The 15,636-nt window shown below is 42.1% G+C and overlaps 1 protein-coding gene across 2 annotated transcripts in view; it reads left to right on the top strand.

Moving 5' to 3' along the window:
• The window catches only part of LOC137321966 (uncharacterized), a 72,053-nt gene that overhangs the window by 43,745 nt on the left and 12,672 nt on the right, over positions 1–15,636 (top strand). Inside the window, exons 12-16 of one of the 2 annotated variants that reach the window (XM_067984911.1) lie at positions 4,935–5,057; positions 8,413–8,541; positions 11,203–11,398; positions 11,838–11,962; positions 13,712–13,899. In XM_067984911.1, the coding sequence (XP_067841012.1) occupies positions 4,935–5,057; positions 8,413–8,541; positions 11,203–11,398; positions 11,838–11,962; positions 13,712–13,899 (761 nt within the window). Of the gene's footprint in view, positions 1–4,934; positions 5,058–8,412; positions 8,542–8,934; positions 9,102–11,202; positions 11,399–11,837; positions 11,963–13,711; positions 13,900–15,636 lie in introns of those variants that run through there. The other variant, XR_010962932.1, reaches the window with a different exon arrangement.

Here is a 15,636-nt window from a genome sequence, read left to right as displayed (position 1 = left end):
TGGCAGTGGGGGTGGGGGCAGAGGATGAGTACTACCATAGCACCCTGTACTCAGCTCAAACTAAGGATTGAAACTGGTACCTTCCTGGTCAGTATGGCTGAGGTCCTCACTGCCTTAATGAGTTGAGTCATCAGGGCAGCTAAAAGAAGAAAAACTTCCCCATTTAGGTAACACCTATCACGTTCTGCGGACTTCCTAGTGCTTCACAGCCAGCGAAGTCATTTTTTTGAATAGTTAGGTTGTAACGTAGGCAAACCAAGCAAACAATTTATGCACAACAAGGTCCCACAAACAACAATGAGAGAAATGACCAGTTAATCTGTTTTCGGCTGTTGATTGAGGAAGGAGTGTTGGCCAGGATATTGGGAAAACTCCCCTACTCTCCTTTGAATAGTGCCATGGGATCTTTTATATCCTCCAAAGGACGGAGAATTTAAACACTACTTCTAATGAGTCCAGTTTATGCCAAAATGTAAAATTTAAACTTTTGTGCTCAAGCTGACAGATTTCTATGCTGGTGAATGGAACAATTTCCCACTTTTGGGATTCAATTAAGCTCTTTTAGGTTAGGTAATGCAAAGTTGAGCTGCCTCTGCTTTTCTCAACAATGTGCCTTAACCCCAGACTCTGAAGCATCCCAATCCGGTATTTCCATTTTCCATATCATATATCATACATCTTTATGATTTCTAGGATAATCATTTGTGCCAAATTGTTGGCAGTTTTGTGCTTTGGACCCATGTATATTATGAGTTGAGTTAAGATTGCCCAAAGCACTTTAGTGGGGAGATCCTTACAGCTGGCAATGAGAAAGGCTACTCTAATCTGTCATTCTAGAATGGAAATAGACCTAGGAAAATGTGCTAACTCACACTTCCACCTTGTCCAGCTGACATGCATTTTCTTCTAACTTTTTAAGATTCTACTATTTGGTGGGGTGTAAACCAGGTGGTGCTAAATTGGTGGGGGATGGGGGAGGGTTTGGAATTTGGGACTTAGAGAGGATTCACTCGTTTTATGACGTCTTTAGGTTCCGCCATAAATTTTGGTAGAAACAAGGGAACGTGCAAGGTAAGACTGCCCTAGCTAAGATACAGCCATCGCAAATGATGGATTTAGACCAGGGTGACTTCATCAGATCTTATTCCCATCATATACACCCTAGGACCTTCTCGTCTAATCTGTGCCACTATTAAACAGGGGTAACATTGAACTGCAGCTGAGAAAGGCTGATGCTGGGATCTTAAAAGTGAATTGCTATGTTTCATTGTGCTGTTAAATAGAGGCACATAACTTTAATTTGGATTGGAATTTTGATTACATTTTTGGATCTTTATTTTGGAGACTCCAAGCTTCCTTTGGAAGTCTTCCTCAAAACTGTTTCTTGCTTGGGGAGTTTCCAAAAAATGAAGGGGAAGGCTGCAAAATGTTTTTCCCCATTGCAATTCCCATCTTTATCTTTTATTTGTTGGAAGGGGAGGCGGAACAGTAGCACCCCAGGAAGCCAAGCTTATAAGGTAGCCGGCCACCAGGGTGTATTGGCCCAGAAAATAATTTCTCAACATATCCATGGAGTTATGTATCACAAGTCCTCTGCTCTATGGCACTTGTGCATAAGTTCCTGGAGCTGCCACTCAACTCCAGGATGCCCTGCATTGTAGAGGAGTCCCTCTGATAGTGCCACAAGGGATGGCAGTGGACTCTGCCATCATCCCTACCATCTGACGCACATCTTCAGAGTCTTTGCAGTGCCTTCATATAGTCATGATGTGGAGATGCTGGTGATGGACTGGGGTTGACAAATGTAAGGAATCTTACAACATCAGGTTATAGTCCAACGGTTTTATTTGAAAATCACAAGCTTTTGGAGGCTTTCTCCTTCGTCACACACTCCCACACTCACCTGACGAAGGAGAAAGCCTCCAAAAGCTTGTGATTTTCAAATAAAACAGTTGGACTATAACCTGGTGTTGTAAGATTCCTTCATATAGTAACAGGAGTAGGCCATTTAGCTCCTCGAGCCTGTTCCGCCATTCAGTGAGATCATGGCTGATCTGTGACTTAACTCCATATACCTGCCTTAGCCCCATATCCCTTAATACCAATCGCAGATTTAAAATTAACAATTGAGCTAGCATCAACTGCCGATTGCGGAAGAGAGTTCCAAACTTCTACCACCCTTTGCGGGTAGAAGTGTTTCCTAACTTCACTCCTGAAAGTCCTGGCTTTAATTTTTAGGCTATGTCCCCTAGTCTTAGACTCCCCAACCAGCGGAAATAGTCTCTCTCTATTTACCCTATCAGTTCCCCTTAATATCTTGAAACCTTCGATAAAATCACCCCGTAATCGTTTAATTTCCAGGGAGTACAACCCTAGTTTGTGTAATCACTCCTCGTAATTTAACCCTTGGTGTCATTCTAGTAAATCTACTTTGCACTCCGTCCAAGGCCAATATATCCTCCCTCAGGCGCAGTGCCCAGACTGAACACAGTACTCCAGCTGTGGTCTAACCAGAGCTTTGTAAAGCTGTAGCATAACTTCTACGCCCTTGTATTCTAGTCCTCTCGATATAAAGGCCAGCATTCCATTAGCCTTTTTGATTTATTTTCTGTACCTGTCCATGATATTTTAATGATCTATGTACATGGACCCCTAAGGCTCTTTGGACCTCCACTGTTTTGAGCTTTTCACCATTTAGAAAGTACTCTGATCTATCCTTTTTAGGTCCAAAATGGTTGACCTCACACTTGCCTACATTGAAATCCATTTGCCACAGTTTTGCCCATTCACTTATCTATTAATATCTCTCTGTAATTTTATGCTTCCATCTACAATGCTTACAATGCTGCCTATCTTTGTATCATTGGCAAACTTGGATATGTGGCTCTCTATCCCGTCATCTAAGTCGTTAATAAATACAATGAATAGTTGAGGCCCCAACACAGGTCCCTGTGGGACACCACTAGTCACATCCTGCCAATTTGAGTACCTGCCCATTATCCCTACTCTTTGTCTCCTGCCGCTCAACCAATTTCCTAACCAGGTCGATAATTTGGCCTCAATTCCACGAGCTTCAACTTTAGCTATGAGGGACTTTATCGAATGCCTTCTGGAAGTCCACATAAACAACCACATCAATAAAGAACATAAGGTTCTATTGCTCTGCAAGCATTTGTCTTTTCATGGCAGGATCCCTGAGAGCATTGTCTGAATGTTCAACAGCCAAGATCTAACACCTCCTAAAGCTCAGATACATCATGCTCCATCTTCATTACCAATAGCTTCCTTGTGACTTGTGAATCATCTCAAAGGATATGGAGAACAGGTGGGAAAGTGGAGCTGAGGCCAGAATCAGATCAGCCATGATCTCATTGAACGGCGGAGCAGGCTCGAAGGGCCAAATGGCCTACGCATGCTCCTATCTCTTATGTTCTTATGATCTTACCTTGTGTCAATTCTTCATCTGGAATATTGGAATCACACTGAGTTAACTTGTCTGGGCTGGTGAGTGCAAGTGACAGGGTTCATGATGGAGTGGGCCAATTTCTGCTGTAAGTGCCAGATGGTGAAGGTTCTGGCATTGGTTCTTTCTATCTATAGCAACTTTATTGTTTTCAGCTTCTGTGGAGTTAGGAAGAATGAGAAATGTAATGAGTTTTCTGTTGTCCACCTTTTCCTTCCTGTTAAACTCATGTAAGGGTCTCTTCAGAATATGAGCATCAAAAAAAGAGAAACCATTTCTGATTTTTGACCATTAGCACGTAGTCAGCTGTGGGTGCACATCTTCCCACGTCTCTATCCTGTACAGCATTAGCTGAACGAGTTCCCAGGATTTGATTTGCCTGCTCCTCCTGCTGTCCCTCCCCCTGTTGCCTGTCCTTCATCGGAATTGTGCGCAATCTTTTCATGTATAACAAAAGAAAGCTTGTCAGACACAGACTGTTGCATTTGACAATTCTCATCACTTCTCTTATGGCATTCCCATCAAAGTAATGAATCTTCAACAGGCATGCATGCATTGTAGGAAGCTGTCTGCACTTAATTGAAGTCTTTTATGTGCACGTCTCACATATCATTTAGTGAACAGGATGATACCCTTAGATTTGTGAATGCACTTCAAGGGCAAATATAGGTCTACTGTCTGAAATGTACAAAATATACATTAATGGCAGGTTGCAGCCATCAAACTTACCTTTTCTGATCTTGTGAGGTCTTTAAACCTTATTCAGCATTGGGGAAGGTTCTTGGGAGGTTATCGAGTTGCCATTCATCCCTGTGCCACTTCCTACCAGATGGTCCTGCTGTTGTGTTGGCAGATCTCTTACCACCCACTCCCACTATTCCATCCTTTCCCACCCTTTGTCTAATATCAATCAGAATCATATTTACATCACACTTGAGAAGTTTTAGGCTCTCTTCCTGGTCCATAGTTTGAAATTGCTGTATGCTGGTACTGCTTTAAGAGCAATCCAGCCTTAAGAGCAACATTTTTGTCAAAACCAGAGATTCCTCTTCTTTCTCCACCACCCCCCCCATGGATTTTCCAAGTCTCCCAACATAAGTGGACATAAGGTTTTGTCCCACCCAATATATTTAAATTTACTGACCCTGGAATTTAGGATGGTGTTTTGCATCAGGCCGGTGGTTGGGCAGGAGTCACACTTAACTGGTAGCAGACTGTGGGACTTGGAATTTTAGGACCTCTGAATTTTGTTCCATTTTTTTTATAAACTGATAACCATGTCCAACCCAATATACTTATTGCTGAATTACATTTTTCTCCAATGTTTTAAAAATGTGAATCGCAACATTGATGCACTTTTAATAATCCACCCACTGTATATAGCCCAATTTAAAGCTCAGAGTACGATTAAATGTTACAAGAGTGGGAAATGAGTACAGACTGTCAACACATTTATTTTCTGTCCCTGCAGGTCTGTGATTATAACACACCAATTGTAATAGACACTGGCTCTGGTCTGATGAAAGCTGGTTTTGCAAATCAGGAACTACCAACTACTATATTTCCAACAGTAATTGGACGACCCAAATATGAGGTAAATATTGCTGGCAATGAGCACCCAGACTAATCGTAAACTTTATTAAGCACATTTTATGAAAGGAAGTCTTTATACAGTGCCAGATTTTGCAGCATACTTAACATCAGCCTTTACGGGAGCTAACTTTTATGTTAAAAATTACTCTACTTGAATCTGTTCCAATTTACTGGTTTCTCAAGTAGGCTTTACAGCATTTAGCCATAAAATGTAATGAGGTTGCAATTAATGGCCTTAGTTTGACAAATTCTGTTACATGATGCCAAGGTACCTTCCAGGTTGAATCTATTGATTAGCCTGATTGCTCTTCTGGGAAATTTGTTTTACCTGGCCATTTAAAAAAAATGTTATTAACAGATCTACTTCTTAATTCAAAAGTTGTTTAAATTTCTGTTGATTAGAATTTAAATTGTGCAAAAAATGCCTCCTGTGCCATTTTATTAAAATTGCTTAATTTGAACTGTACTTTTTTTTTACAGTGTATTGACTAATTTATATCTAGGAGTGGATTGCAGGCTGTAATTCAGAGATCAGAGGTGAAAGGCCATGGTCTAATCCATTGCATCACTGAGTTTCCCCTCCCCCTCCTCTTTATTTAGCTCATAGTTTGGAACTTATAGAATGGGGTGAGAATTAAGGGCCTCAGTTTGACCTTAAATTCTGTTGATGTGCCTCGATCATTGGATCTAAGCTCTTGTGTCTTTGTGTCTTCCATGCCCTTGATTTGCTGGCCACAAGTGTGATGAGTTTTACTAGCACTCAGCTGGATTAATAGTTGTGATGTCTTTGAGGCAGAGCTTGATGGAGAGGGGGAGGAGGCAATACCTAGATATTCTTACTCTTGATTAACTGCTGTAGTGTAATTTATGAGCTAAAACACATTTAGTGCATTTCTTTACTGGTGCACACATAGGAACAGGAGTAGGCCATTCAGCCCCTCGTGCCTGCTCCGCCATTTGATAAGATCATGGCTGATCTGTGATCTAACTTCATATACCTGCCTTTGGCCCATATCCCTTAATACCTTTGGTTGCCAAAAAGCTATCTATCTCAGATTTAAATTTAGCAATTGAGCTCATATCAATTGCCGTTTGCGGAAGAGTTCCAAACTTCTACAACCCTTTGTGTGTAGAAATGTTTTCTAATCTCGCTCCTGAAAGGTCTGGCTCTAATTTTTAGACTCTGCCCCCTACTCCTAAAATCCCCAACCAGTGGAAATAGTTTCTCTCTATCCACCCTATCTGTTCCCCTTAATAGCTTATAAACTTCGAAACTCTAGAGAATACAACCCCAATTTGTGTAATCTCTCCTCGTAACTTAATCCTTGAAGTCCGGGTATCATTCTAGTAAACCTACGCTGCACTCCCTCCAATGCCAATATGTCCTTCCGAAGGTGCGGTGCCCAGAACTGCTCACAGTACTCCAGGTGCGGTCTAACCAGGGTTTTGTATAGCTGCAGCATAACTTCTGCCCCCTTGTACACTAGTCCTCTAGATATAAAGGCCAGTATTCCATTTGCCTTATTGATTATTTTCTGAACCTGTTCATGTAGTAAACAGCGAGGAGGATAGTAACAGACTTCAAGAGGACACAGACAGGCTGATGGAATGAACGGACACGTGGCAGATGAAATTTAGCACAGAGAAGTGTGAAGTAATGCATCTTGGCAGGAAGTATGAGGAGAGACAATATAAACTAAATGATACAATTCTAAAGGGGATGCAGGAACACAGAGACCTGGGGGTGTATGTGCACAAATCTTTGAAGATAGGAGGACAGGTTCAGAAAGGATTTAAAAAAGCATACGGGATCCTGGGCTTTATAAATAGAGGCAGAGTACAAACGCAAGGAAGTTATGTTGAACCTTTATAAAACACTGGTTCGGCCACAACTGGAGTATTGTGTCCAATTCTAGGCACTGCACTTTAGGAAGGATGTGAAGGCCTTAGAGAGGGTGTAGAAAAGATTTACTAGAATGTTTCCAGGGACTTCAGTTATGTGGATAAACTGGAGAAGTTGGGGTTGTTCTCCTTAGAGCAGAGACAGTTAAGAGGAGATTTGATCGAAGTGTTCAAAATCATGAAGGGGTTTAGATAAAGTAAATAAAGAGAAACTGTTCCCATTGGCGGAAGGGTCAAGAACCAGAGGACACAGATTTAAGGTAATTGGCAAAAGAACCAAAGGCGACATGAAGAAAGACTTTTTTATGCAGCGAGTAGTTATGATCTGGAATGCACTGCCTGAAAGTGTGGTGGAAGCAGATTCAATCGTGGCTTTCAAAAAGGAATTGGATAAACATTTGAATGAAAAAAACTTGCAGGGCTACGCGGAAAGGGCAGGGGACTGGGACTAACTGGATTGCTCTTAAAAAGAGCCGGCATGGGCTTGATGGGCCGAATGGCCGCCTCCTGTGCAGTAACCATTCTATGAACTCCCCCCCCCCCCCCCCCCCCACGCCCCCACCCCCCCCCCCCCCCCCAATCCCAGCACCACCACCTTCCTTGCTATAATCTCTTCCCTTCTGTCCTTACTTTCCCTTTCTACTGAGTGACTCCTCATCTTCAGTAATTTCAACCTGTATCTAATTTCACCATTCCCCACCTCCTCCAATTTCCCTGTTCTTCTTTCTTCTCTCAATGTCGCCCTCCGTAGAGGCGGCCCCATCCACATTCACAGCCATTTCTTTGACCTTGCTTTCACTCAAGACCTGGTAACCTCCAGTTTCACATTGATCAACCCGGTCTCTCCACATCATTTCATCAACTCTTTCACTATATTCATCCTTTTACCTGCCTTTAACCCCTCCACTGTCTCTTTCTACCCCTAAGGGGAAAAAAACTCTAACTCTCTTACCAGCACATTCTCCAACTCCCAATGTCCTCACCTCTCTGGCTTCCACATGCACTGACATTGATCTCAATCAAATCTGCTCAACAACTCTCAATCTGCCTGATTTTTTTTTTATTTCCACCAAATGATGGTCTCCTAGGTCCACCAATCCCTGATATAGCAACTAGCTCTGTGGTCTCAAGTCTGTGGGCAGAGGGTTAGACTGTATGATTCCCACCTGGCTGCATTCTCCCAGATCTTTCTGGACCACTTCAAGCCTCAGGCCCATCTCTGTCCTCTGAAGCTCCCTTTTTTAAACATTTTGGGGGTTAAAGTCGCAAAATGGAGGATAGCCCATCCATTTGGGAAAAAAAATGGGGCAGAATGTAGAATGGATTGCCGTTGCACTATCATCCGTTTTGCCCCACCGTTCAAGATCAATTTCACCCGTGTAATATCTGAAAGTAACAGCCTGTCTGTAATGCCACAGCAACCTGTTTTACAATCCTGTTTATTTTGTCTTCAGAATGTTTGTAGTGGGAGGAATCAGCAAGATGTTTATGTTGGCCATGATGCTCAGCACATGCGAGGCGTTCTTTCCTTGCACTACCCATTAGAACATGGAATTGTGACCAACTGGGATGAAATAGAAAAGGTACGCATGGGTGAAACAGACTTTACGTTGGCAGCTATGGATTTCAGAATATTTACCAAAGCTTAATGGGGAAAGACACTTACACATTCAGACCACTGAGTTAGTCGGCCAGGGCAGCAACTGACCTGGGTTAGTGAGGTGGATAAAATCAGTCAGGGTTCCCACTCCTGATTGCTAGGCACACATCCCGACTGGAAAGTGCATGGATGTTGGACATTTGAGCATGTAAATTCCAATTGGTGAAGTTCACATAGAATTGCATAACTATCTTGTGCTGCATGGCTGTATCTAATTTCAAACGAGTTGACAACTGTGTAAACATATTGTACATAAGAATCTATGAGGGGAATTAAGCTTTCCTTGAACTTCACCAGTTGAAATTTCTACACTTAGGTGAGGATGGGATTGGATTCGGCTGTGACGCACCCCACAGTAAAATAGCCAGCCAACACTCAACTCAAGGCATAGCCATTTGATGAGGTATTGGACAGCCGTGGTCACCCATTTGGAACCATAGCCCAGTGAAAGTCAGCACCTTTGAGAAAGGAGGAGAACGTAATGTAAGCATAACAGATTGAGATTTAGATTTGATTCTAGGGTTTTCATGTGGAATGCTTAATTTGGTTCTTATGTTATCTTACATACACCAACTCAGTTAACCCATTTAACTCTTAGCTCACCCCAAAGATGTCATAGGTTTAACAAGATACTGTTTTGGCTAATAATTCCTTTTTTACACTGTTTCTGTGTTGTGCAAACAATTCTGGCTTTCTTTGATGCACTTGTGCTAACCTCTGACCACACCTTGAATGAGTCACCTGTAGTACTCTCTTTGGTTGTCTTCCTAGTTTAACTTTGGCTAACACCTTCCATGCAGTTGCACAATTATACTATAATTCTTTCAACTGCCACAACCATTGCTTGAATCCTCTGAGCAGATTTTGAACACAACCTAACACTTGGTTTACAGATGTCTTTCTCATGAAACTTCTCTTCTCTTTACTTCTCTGAACACTAATTTCCAGAATCAAGGCAAGACCCTCCCCATTTTAGTTTATCTGATCCATTTAATCCCACTTCAGTGAATTTAGACATTTTACTAAAACTATACAAACATACTTATCCAAATAAGCATTTATCATTGAGAATAAGCACTTTGTCAATAAATTCAATTGCAAGTTTCTGCTGTTCAGAAGGATCCTTTATTGAGAAAGCCTTTGCTTACCAGAATCCCCCGAAGTCAACAGTTCAACCAAGGACCAAGCCTCACAACATAGTTCAGAAGTTCTCCTTTTCCTCGCTTATATTACCCTATAGTGTCAGCTTAGCACAGCTTTTCATACAACTGGATTAAAAATAAATGATAAAATATTGTTCTTCTACCCATCTCTAATCGTACATTATGGCCAAAACTGTAAATTTTACAAGAATTAATTTTGTATCACATGATTTTCAGAAGTGATTTATTTTTAAATGTTCCACCCTCTCAAGTAGAAAATGTAGCAATCCTTCATCTGTTCTGAAATGCTGATAGGGGTGGGAGCAGGCTCGTGTGGAGCATAAACACCGGCATGCACCAGTTGGGCCGAATGGCCTATTCGTGTGCTGTAAATTCTATGTAATTGTCCATTACAAAATAACATGACTGAAATGAGTCAAACTCTGGCTTTGATAGAAATATTTTTGGGACATTATGTAAACCTTATGATATCCTTGTTTAACTTTTAATTTTAAATAGCATATAGAGAATGATTTCATTACTGTAGACCTATTGAGAAAGCATTCATAGAGGTATTCCAAATAAAAAGAAATATAATTTATGGCATCAATCAAAATTCAGTACTGCAAAAATGTATTTTTGCTGCTTACTTTAGAGATTGTCTATCTCACTCCTCCTATCATCCCAAAAAGGATAAGAGCAGCAATGTCATGGGATGCCATCACTTCCAAGATCCTCTCCAAGTTGCACACCATCCTTACTTGGACATATATCGCCATTCCTTCATTCTTGCTGGGTGAATATCCTGCAATTTCCAACCTACCACCATTGTCGGAGGACCATCACCACAACAGCAGCAGTTCAAGATGAAGGCCCACCACTACCTTCTCAGCGCAACTAGGAATGAGCAATAAATGCGGCTTTGCCAGTGGAGCCCACATTCTGAGAACAAATAGAAAAAACTTGGAATTTATAAAGTATCTTTCACGTCCTCCGGACAACCCCAAAGTGCTTCACAGATAATTAAGTCATTATTATTCAGGCTAACACAGCAGCCAATTTGCACACAGCTCCCACAAACATCAAATGAGATAAATGACCAATTATTGGCTGAGGGTTAAATATTGGCCAGGACACTGTGGGGGTGGGGGGGCTCTCCTGCTCTTTTTCGAAGAACATCAAGAAACGTTTGCATACTGAACAGGGCCTCAATTTAGTATCTCACCTGAAAGACAGCATCTGCGACAATGCGGCACTCTCAGTACTGCAAAACCTGTCAGCCTAGAGTATGCGTCCAAATTCATAGTGGGGCTTGAACTCCCAACCTTCTGATTCAGAGGTGAGAGTGTTAACATGGAGCTGTGTTGACAGCTAAAGCACATTTTATTGAATATGGTTTGATGGAAATAATAATGGATTAATGATAAATATATTTATTTCAGATCTGGCATCATACGTTTTATCAGCAACTCCACGTTGACCCAGAAGAGCACCCAATCCTCCTGACAGAGGCAGCCATGAACCCACACCAGAACCGAGAGCGAATGGTTGAAATCATGTTTGAAGTCTTTAATGTGCCTTTTTCGTATGTGGCAATGCAAGCTGTCTTAGCACTTTATTCTTCAGGGAGAACTACAGGTATACATGTGTTTTTTTTAAATCTGCATATTCACAATGAGGAATGGAACTCTTCCTCTTGGAGACACCCACTGTCAACATCAGGGGTATGCTAAATACCACCAGGTCAGCATAAATAGGAAGATGGTTTGCTCCATGAAGAGATGGGAAGGGCATGCGAGATCTGGAAAGTTATTTTAATGGGAAACTTCTATCAACCGAATGTAAACCAGGAAAACCAAAGTCATTTAGAGTCAGAGTTTTCTGTTATGTTTATCAATAACAACACCTCGCATTTATGTATTGCCTTTGATGTAGAAAAACACCCCAGAATTCTTGGTAGCTAACTAATGTTCTGAAATATACTGTTACAAGAGTTGATACCATTTCCAACATTTTCTACGCCCGAAACTACTAAATCTTAAGCACTGTCTGAATTATCTTTTTTTTCAAATGACAGGTATAATCTTGGACTCTGGAGATGGAGTCACACACACTGTACCGGTGTATGAAGGGTATAGCCTCCCTCATGCCATACAACGCTTAAATCTGGCTGGTCGAGATCTGACAGAATATCTTAAAAAGGTGTGTAAGATTTTTACTTTTGAATAAACAGAAGATCTAGCAGGTTGGGTGGGAGCACCATCACCATAAGGACTGGAGCAGTTGAAGGAGAGCACCCACCACCATCACCTCAGAGCAACTAGGGACGTGGCTTTGCCGGAATCACCCACATCCCAAGAACTCATTTTTTTAAATGTTTGCTTCCCACTCTGTAATTGCATTCATTGGCCTTGGTGTAAATTAATTCTATAATTCATCGTCATAACTTTGTGATCTTTTTACTAATCCAGTTTTGCTTTATAGTCAGACTTGCACATAACAATCAATCTTGTCCATGTGCGGTTCGAAGACAGAAAAAAGAAAGTGCTTGCACTTTATAAAGAGCCTTATCAAATCCTCGCGACATCCTAAAGCACTTTACAGCCAAGTAATTATTTCTGAAATGCAGTCACTATTATGTAGTCAAATTGTGAATGGAAAACTTGTGGCCCTTCCCTGAAGTTGGGGAAGGTGTGTCGAGGACAGGGAGTAAAATTCCAGTGGGTGGGTTGAGTGCTGAGCCGAGTGTGCTTACGACCAGAAAAGATTACGGTGGCAATGCCATTTATATTTGCACCCAGTGGCACTGCTGCACAGCAAAACACATCTTCATAAGAACATAAGAAATAGGAGCAGGAGTAGGCCAATCGGCCCCTCGAGCCTGCTCCGCCATTCAATAAGATCATGGCTGATCTGATCCCAACCTCAAATCTAAATTCATGTCCAATTTCCTGCCCGCTCCCCGTAACCCCTAATTCCCTTTACTTCTAGGAAACTGTCTATTTTTGTTTTAAATTTATTTAATGATGTAGCTTCCACAGCTTCCTGGGGCAGCAAATTCCACAGACCTGAGTGAAGAAGTTTCTCCTCATCTCAGTTTTGAAAGAGCAGCCCCTTATTCTAAGATTATGCCCCCTAGTTCTAGTTTCACCCATCCTTGGGAACATCCTCACCACATCCACCCGATCAAGCCCCTACACAATCTTATATGTTTCAATAAGATCGCCTCTCATTCTTCTGAACTCCAATGAGTGGAGTCCCAATCTACTCAACCTCTCCTCATATGTCCACCCCCTCATCCCCGGGATTAACCGAGTGAACCTTCTTTGTACTGCCTCAAGAGTAAGTATGTCTTTTCTTAAGTATGGAGACCAAAACTGTATGCAATATTCCAGGTGCGGTCTCACCAATACCTTATATAATTGCAGCAATACCTCCCTGTTTTTATATTCTATCCCCCTAGCGATAAAAGCCAACATTCCGTTGGCCTTCTTGATCACCTGCTGCACCTGCATACTAACTTTTTGATTTTCTTGCACAAGGACTCCCAGATCCCTTTGTACTGCAGTACTTTCCAGTTTCTCGCCATTAAGATAATAGCTTGCTCTCTGATTTTTCCTGCCAAAGTGCATAACCTCACATTTTCCAATATTGTATCGCATCTGCCAAATCTCCGCCCACTCATCCAGCCTGTCTATATCCCCTTCAGGTGGTTCTCTATTTCTCCGGAGGCAGCAGTGCTGTATTGGAAAATGGCCATAAGCTATTCTGGTTATATGTCAAGAATATGTTTATACCAGCACTTGTATACAGCGGGAGTGAATGGAAATTAAACCTTGAGATTGTATTGCATTTATTAAGGCTCTATTGTAAGAGAAGTACTTTCCTTTGCAATTTGGTGTTCTACTCCGTAAATAAAAGTTAATGTTAAGTACCTTTCTGGTTTTCCAGCTATTGAAAGAAAGGGGCTACTCATTTAATACTACTGCAGAACGGGAAATTGTCCAAGATATCAAGGAGAAGCACTGTTATGTTGCTGGAGACTTTGAAGCAGAACTGGGCAGCTCTGAAAGTGGTGGAGAACTACACTACACATTGCCAGATGGACAAATAATTACTATAGGAAATGAGAGGTTCAGGTAACTTACAAAGAATATGAACTTACCTCTGCTGTTTAGTGGCATAATGAGATGTGACATAAAGTTAGGAAAATGGAACAAATGTTCTTTGAATCCTACATGTGCAGGGGCTATGAACATTCTCAGTGTTACTCATGCTTTTGATACAGCAGACATCTGGGCATCGATTCGAACCCCCCCCATCCCCGGGGGTGGTTAAAATATCAGGGTCGGCCAACCTGACCCCATTCCCGCCTCTTTAAATTTTAAAGTGCAGAAATCAGGCCATTGACGAGGTTCTCGTAAAAGGCAGGCAGGGGCCTAATTAACATACCAAAGTCATGGCCTGATGACTACATCAGCGACACGACTTAAATTTGATGGTAAATGAGAGGAAGGCCCGACCTGTGTGATTCCTGGCAGCTGATCCGAGGTGGGAGATGCCGATTTCCCTAGTTAAGTGGCTCTTTTAGCATTCCTTTTGGGCCAGGATGAGAAGAATGCTCCTCCCCAGGCCCCTCAAGGAAGCCTTCAGCCTACCCACCCCCACCCCAACCTTCCCGATTGCTGCCCAGAGCTGATGATTCCTTCCTCCTGCCGTCCAGGCTGTCCACTCGGAGGCCCTGCCGTTAAGATCGGCAGGTCCTAAACGTTCCCAACCTTGCTGGATTCTTTCGGCCGATTTCGACCTCCCCCGCACCCTCCTGACTCCCCTTTAATATCGGGACCCTCGTGCTAGCATGGTTAGCTGCTTTATGGGTTCATATCTGTAATTCCTTTACATGATGTGTTATCAATCTCCACCATACAACCACAGGATCAGGCCACTCACTTTTTGTTGCGAAATGAAGGGAAAAAAGTCAGGAGAACCATCCTTGTACTGTGTTCATGCACCTTCTAGCTGTCTATTCAGAGTGGCACCAACGAAGCAAATGGTGCACGGCAAAAGGAGACAAAAAAGAGGAAGGAGAAGAAGTAAAGGGAGTCTTTTCCCCCTCAGCAAAAAAGACATGGACGTGGAAATTGGTTATAGCTCGTTTCTGGGCTAGATATAGTAGTGATGGCTTAAAAATTCGGAATGGAGCAGGCCCGGGTCCTGCTGCACTCACTTGAAACCAATTTCTGCAAGGGGGTCTAAAACAGGCGTTGGGCCCCTCATTTACACGTGTACGGGGCTTAACCTGTTTATGCAGCCGCCTAGGACACCTGCAAAGCCGCCTTTACCAATATGACTTCGTGAATAACGCAGGCACAGATCGGACGCGGGGCGTTGCACCCCGGAATTGACCCTTTTTGCCCTCATTTTCCACCCAGAGAACGGGTGCAACGAGGAACAATTTGTACCCCATGATGTTTTTGGACTTGTAGAGGTACCGAGTCCCCCATTTCAGGATCGTTCTGAATTTGAAGACAGTTTGAATTAGCATAAAAAGCTTGCGTAGCAATCCTTTTTCCCACCTGCAAGGCAAGAACTGTGACTGATCATGTAATACAGATTAATAATAGTCTGCTTCTGTCCTCTCTCTGTCAAACATTTTTGCATAATAGAACTCATTTGTTTGTAGTAGATTGAATGTTGAATTTTAGATCAAAGTCAAATTGTTTCCATTTTCTATTCATTGAAAAATGTTATTGGAAAAATGATTAGAAACATTTCTATTGAAGATGAAATCAGCAGCAGTTCTATGTAATTTTCCCTGAATGTAAAATTGATGAGTGCTTCTATCCACAAGCTGAAGTTCTATGATGATCGTAGTT

Source organism: Heptranchias perlo, chromosome 5, assembly GCF_035084215.1.
Source record: "Heptranchias perlo isolate sHepPer1 chromosome 5, sHepPer1.hap1, whole genome shotgun sequence".
Classification (NCBI taxonomy): Eukaryota; Metazoa; Chordata; class Chondrichthyes; order Hexanchiformes; family Hexanchidae; genus Heptranchias; species Heptranchias perlo.
This window is presented reverse-complemented; position numbering and strand designations above follow the sequence as displayed.